This window comes from Dryas octopetala, chromosome 5, assembly GCF_963921425.1.
Source record: "Dryas octopetala chromosome 5, drDryOcto1.1, whole genome shotgun sequence".
NCBI lineage: Eukaryota > Viridiplantae > Streptophyta > Magnoliopsida > Rosales > Rosaceae > Dryas > Dryas octopetala.
In genome coordinates, this window is record NC_141370.1 from 9,295,098 (window position 1) to 9,301,842 (window position 6,745).

General features: G+C 41.3%; 1 protein-coding gene across 1 annotated transcript; it reads left to right on the plus strand.

Annotated features, from left to right (window-relative positions):
* Nucleotides 1-3,081: 3,081 nt before the first annotated feature.
* On the plus strand, nt 3,082-5,225 carry LOC147284071 (linamarin synthase 2-like). The gene is made up of 2 exons (XM_086245909.1): nt 3,082-3,768; nt 4,005-5,225. Exons 1-2 carry the CDS (start codon nt 3,255-3,257, stop codon nt 4,931-4,933), a joined length of 1,443 nt encoding a protein of 480 aa, XP_086102035.1. The 5' UTR covers nt 3,082-3,254; the 3' UTR covers nt 4,934-5,225.
* The last annotated feature ends 1,520 nt before the right edge of the window (nt 5,226-6,745 follow it).

Sequence of the window (6,745 nt, forward strand, 5' to 3'; positions counted from 1 at the left end):
GACTCATTGGGTCCGAATCTCCCTTAAAGTATTTGAACCTTGGCATAGAAAAACGCTCCGGGGCTCTAACTCGGAGGATGTGATCTTCAAGGGGGGACTCATTTACGCGAAGGATTTCGCTCTCCAACCAAGTTTCATGTGGATCCCTCCAGTCGACGCGAAATTGTTCCATCCGCTGATTAAGCATCCTCTCCATCGCTCGGTGACTAACTAAACTTTCGGAGCGACGCGTATCGCTCGAGGGTCCACTAAAAGCGTGAGATGAGTATGAAGAATCGGGCCGGGACCGTGTAGTCCTAGGTGGGGAGCGACGTGGGGGTGGTATGATATCCGCAACGCTGCCCATATTCGGGTTCGGACCTTGCCGTGAGGGTCCTTCATTCCTCATACCCGGAACCCGGATGGGTGTTCCACGGATAGGCGACATCGGACCGGTCCGACGGCTTTCTGCAGTAGGCCCGATGGGTCCGCGACCCGTTGGTTGCTCATTGCCTCCCTGGGGGCTCCTTGCCTGGCGATTAGGACCCCTAGACAAATTGCGGAGGGATTCTTGTGGGGGTTCCCCCACCTTTTCTTTTTGCTTTTCTTGGCGAGTTAGCCGAGTTCTTCCACTTGTACCCCGTACGCGGCTCCTTCCTCGTTCCCTATGGGACCGGCAAGAAGTTCTTCCGCGGGGCTCTTGATTGCTAGCCCTTAGAGCCTCACTCATCAATTGAATATCCTTCCTCATAGCCTCAAGGGCCACATGGGTTTGATCCTCCATGCGCCGCAAAACGACTTGGTACTCGTTGGGCTCTTGTCGAGGAGGGTCCGGCTGGCTATCATCATCAGTGGTGTGGACTTCCACACGGTCAAGCTCTTTTTCCACTCGTTGAGCCGCCAGCTCAACAGTAGTTGACGTCAGGGGGTGCCCATTTGTAGTAACACCTAAAGTCATCTCTTCCGCCATAGGTTCTGGAAAAAATGAGTTTGAAAAAATCGAAGAGCAAAATCCGAAAACGAGAAGTTCTAGATTCTACTCTCAATGAAAGCACCAATTGTTGTAGCACGAATTCTCCAAGTAGCTAAACTCAGAAAACGATGGGTCCTGTAAACACAAGAAAAACCTTCGGAGGTATGGTGACACCGGTGTGGTGTCGGCCAAAGGCTCTCCGACGGTCAAGTCAGTAAGCAAGATCAATATCAACTCAAAGCAGTGGGCTTAGAGCTCTAGAATTACGTACCTTTGAATGATCTTATGAGAGTCTATTTATAGGGGATGATTTAATCCCTATGGCCTTAGGATTGTAAGTTGATTTAAACTTGTAATCACCGGGAAGTATAATCCATATTGGATTGAACTCCTATACCTGAATCCTTGTTTGGAGAGAATTCAAGCCATTTAATTCGTATGGGAATTGGTTTCCTAGTAGAACATGAAGTTCTTAGGTCCCTTTAGTCGTGGTTTGTATAGTAATACCTCCGTGTGCTTGTAATTGGAAGCATCCGCGAGTTTGGGTAGGAGCATGGACCCATCCGCGAGCTTGGATGGATCCATGGGGTCGGGTGGTTCCAATGGTTTGGATGTATTCATACATTTGGAAGCATCCAGCCCTCCTAAGTGTGTGTGGCGATTGTTCCCCTTACTCTGTGCTCAATGGGTCCTCCAATTTTATGGTGTTTGTACCCCCGGCGTTGTTGGTGATGGTGCCTCATCCATAGGACCCTTTTAGACTTTCACAAGTATGGGTCCTATTCTTTAAATCAAGGCACCCCCTTTGTTATAGGTGATAGAACCTTTGTTTATTGGTCCCATTATATTTATAAGGGCATAGGTCCCATCCTCTAAGTCAAGGTACCCCCTTTTCATATAATATCTAGGGGCCCTATGCCTTTCTCTAATTCTTTTCGGATCCACTTCAAATTTGTGACATAGGTCCCATGTAGAAATTATCCATGGTCCCACAGTACACATCGCATCTTTATCTCTCAGCTTTTTTAGATTTTTTCGAAAACATCATTATTTCTCTCTTGCAAAATACTTTATTTAGAAGAAAAAAAAGAATGAAAAAGAATTGCACACTCACTTTTTGGTCTTAAGAAGATACACAATGACAATTCAATGGTGAAAAGTCTGCATAAATGAAAGTCTACACAATACAATGGTGAAGATACACAAAACACATATTAATCCTGCACAAACAAAAGTTCAATGGGGAAAAGTCTCCCAATGAGTTTTGCACGAAACTTTCACTACGAAGTAGTTAAGAGATCGATAACGTTGTATGACTATCCACTCAAAAGAAAAGTCAAACTTTGAGTACAAGACTACAAAATTGCATTTGATCACTCTCTCCTGGTTTGGTAAAGATGGATTCAGTAGTAGGAGGAACCAAAAAACTCCATGCAGTTTGTGTCGCTTTACCAGTACAAGGCCATGTTAACCCCATGATGCAGTTAAAAAAATGGATTTAAATCCTCTACGAATTTATTTTCTGCTTATTCTATATTAATCAATAAAAATTACATTATTTTACAGTGTAGATTTATAATCAGAATCGTTCAATTTTTAGAACAACCTTTAAAGATCATCTCTACAAAAAAATTAACCAAATCAAAAAAATTTTGATTATGTAACTAATAAATGGGTCAAAGTTCAAGTAATGTAGTTAAAATTTTTCCTTAATTAATTTTCGGTACTTATTGCCTACTCGAGTCTCATAGTTTCATTTATAACTAGTACCCTTAGCCTTATAATCCGAATTTATTTTTCAATCAGTCAACAAATATTTTATTTTATCAGTTCAGTTTACCTTTCCACACAATTATCTCTCTCTCATTGGCTTGACTAATAGATTTTGTAAGAAAATAAGAGAGCAGGTGTATTGCTTTAGTATTTTTTGCGAAATGGTTTGACTGGAAGTAAAGTTTTGTCCACATTATACAAACATTTTGTTTTTTTGCTGACATATTTGGGACTACATACCCCCACATTAAGAAGATACGTACACACAATGACAATACAATGGTGAAAAGTCTGCATAAACCAAAGTCTGCACAATACAATGGTGAAGATACACAACACACACATTAATCCTGCACAAACGAAAGTTCAATGGGGAAAAGTCTCCCAATGAGTTTTGCACGAAACTTTCACTACGAAGTAGTTAAGAGATCGATTACGTTTGTATGACTATATCCACTCAAAAGAAAAGTTAACTTTGAGTAAAAGTCTACAAAATTGCATCTGATCACTCTCTCCTGGTTTGATCAAGATGGATTCAGTAGTAGGAGGAACCAAAAAACTCCATGCAGTTTGTGTCCCTCTCCCAGCACAAGGCCATGTTAACCCCATGATGCAGTTAGCCAAGCTTCTACACTCAAGGGGCTACCACATAACCTTTGTCAACACTGAGTTCAATCACAGCCGTTTAATCCGGGCCAAAGGTTCCGACTCCGTTAAGGGACTGCCGGACTTCCAGTTCGAGACCATACCGGACGGGTTGCCACCTTCAGATGAAGTTGTATCCCAAGATGTTCCAGCTTTCTGTGACTCCACCAGGAAAACCTGTTTAGGTCCATTTAAAGAGCTGGTGACTAAACTGAATTCTTCATCTCAAGTGCCACAAATTACTTGTATAATTTCAGATGGTCTCATGGGGTTTGGGAGGCAAGCTGCTAAGGAATTAGACATTCCAGAGGTTCAATTTTGGCCTGCCTCTGCTTGTAGCTTCATGGGGTGCCTGAAGTTCAGTGAACTCGTCAATCGAGGCATTGTTCCATTCAAAGGTATACATTCCATATTACAGGGTTATGAAAGTTTAAATTAAAAGAGCAAGTTGTGCTAGCATGTTTGCATACATTAATTTTCCATTTTTTGTTTCTTTTTGATGCTTCATGCATATAGAATCATATAAAACATTGTCTTTAACAAAGGGTGCGTTTCTCAAGTTCATGAATTAATTCTTAAGTACTATATATAACAATATCTAATAAAAAAAATTCACCTTCTATGCACTTTTCAGACGAAAATTTCATGCATGATGGTACGCTGGATACGCCAATTGATTGGATCCCAGGCATGAAAAATATTCGGCTCAAGGACATCCCCACCTTCATTAGAGTTACTGATGTCGAGGACATAATGTTTGATTTCATTGGATCCGAAGCAGAAAACTGCTTGAAATCCTCTGCAATCCTCTTCAACACATTTAACGAATTTGAACATGAAGTGTTAGAAGAAATCTCAGCCCTGTTCCCCAACATTTACACCATAGGCCCACTTAATTTGCTTGGCCAGCAGGTACCTGCAGAAAGCAAATTGATCAAGTCTCTCAGCTCAAGCTTTTGGAAAGAGGACACAAAATGCCTTGAATGGCTTGATAAAAGGAAACCCAGTTCGGTTGTGTATGTAAATTATGGCAGCATAACTATGATGACAGACCACCAATTGAAAGAATTTGCATGGGGGCTGGCAAATAGCAAACACCCATTTTTGTTGATAGTTAGGCCTGATATGGTAGAGGGAGACTCTGCAATTTTACCTAATGAATTTTTGGAGGAGATTAAGGATAGGGGTTATATAGCAAGTTGGTGTCCACAGGAACAAGTGCTAGCACATCCATCAGTTGGAGTTTTCTTAACACACTGTGGTTGGAATTCAACAATGGAAACTATATCTGGGGGTGTGCCTGTAATCTGCTGGCCTTTCTTTGGTGATCAACAAACCAATTGTCGATATGCATGCAACACTTGGGAAATTGGAATGGAGGTAAAAAATGATGTTAAGCGCAATGAAATTGAAGCAGTTGTAAAGGAAATGCTGGAAGGGGAGAAAGGGATGAAGATGAGGCAGAAGGCAAAGGAATGGAAGAGAAAAGCAGTGGATGCAATTGATATTGGAGGATCATCATACAATAATTTTGATAGATTGATTAAGGAGGCCCTCCAATAAGGTCGATGACTGCTAGAATGAGGAACAGCTAGCTGTGGTCCCTCATAAAGAACTATCAAATGTGCTTTTTATTGATCAGGTCTTATCTTATTTTCATGTTCAGTATTTTGATGTTTTAATGTTTATCTTTGATTTGGACAAACCATTGTTTTTTTATTTTACCCTTTTCCTTGTTTTAGTATTATGTTCATCCATAGGCACGACCTCTGTTGCTTATGGTGTAATAATAATGTATTTCCTACTTTTTTTTTCCCAGTTCCACAAGCCTTTGTGAAAAAGTTCACTTGTGTTTTCAAACAAAATACGAAACATAGGATTATCTACATAATATACAAGGAGAACCACGAAATCAAATCAATTAAGTTGATTCACACATGTGAAAGTGAGCCTGAACTTTTTATATTTCCATCAGATAAATGTTCATTATTTTACAACTGTACATGTAAGCGGTTAACGAATGCATTATGTAGAGCCATTTGCCAATGAAAAATTTAACAAAAGACAGTGTCTGCTCACCGGCCGAGAGTGCCGTTATTTTTACACTTTTTTTTTTCTTTTTGCACACCCAACTTAAACAAAAAAAAAAAAAAACTGAAAAGACACACACAACCCCCTCTTTCTCTCTCTCTCATTCCCTCTCTTAACTCTCCCTTTCAGCCTTTCTCTGCAAACACACCCCTTCCTCCTTAACCAACCAGCTCGACCCACCCTTCCTCCTTCCTCATTCCTCATTCCTCCCCCTTCCTCCCCCTCCTTCCCCTTCCCATGCGCCCTCCCATACCCACCAACCCAGCCAGCCCGACCCACCCCTCCTCCTTCCTCCCCTCGCCACCCCCTCCTTTTTCCCTTCCCCCAGCGACCCACTGCCGGCCTCTAGATCAGAAGCTTTTGTCGACCTCGCCGACTTCCCTTTTCGTCCGGCCAAGGGGCTAGGTGAGTGAAAGAGAATGAGAAGTGAAAAAGAGAAAAGGAAAGAGAAACTCAGAGAGAAGGAAGAGAAAGGGAAAGAGAGATGGAGAGAGAGGATGAGGTTCGCCGATGACGAATCTGGCGACATAGGCGGCTGTGTGCAGGGTGGGTCGGGTACTATGGGTGTTAAATTTTTTTTTTTTTTTTTTTTTTCTGTGTAAGGATGTGCCGATGTGGCTGGGTTGAAAAGCTAGAGAGAAAGGAAGGGAGGAGAGAGAAGGAAAGAAAGAGGTGTTAACCTAATACTGTAAGACAATAAAGAACAAATATGACTAAAAAACAATTTGGACGACCCACCAAGGCCCGATCCGAACCTCTGCCTTATTGACGCCGCCCTTGTAACCGATGGTGGTTTCCACTGCGGGTGAGTTTCCGACATTCTTCTCCACTTCCTCTTTCTCTTTCTCTTTTCCTCTCTTTTTCTTTTCCTATTTTAGGGGTGTGCATATAGTTGTACTATTCTCCTTTCACAATAAAATAAATAAATGTAAATACTTAAAAGTTCTTGAAAACTTTTAGAAAAACTCAAAAGTGCGAGAATCATTAAGACTTATCGTTCTTAATATAAGACATGAGCCACCCTAGGCTATTATCTAACCACATACTCATAACGTAGTCATTGAACCTAAAATGAGTTAGGGAGTGAGCAACTATAAATACAATTTTTGGATCAAAAGTGAATTGTTGAAAGACCTTGTGTACTAACAAAAATGTGATCACTTCAACTAGGTTTCTTTTGGGACTCTACAACAGGTGGGCTAATCATAGTCACAAAAACTTGATCTCTTCAACTAGGTTTTCTTTTACGAACTCAACTGTGAGAATGGTTTACTGTGTTACAAT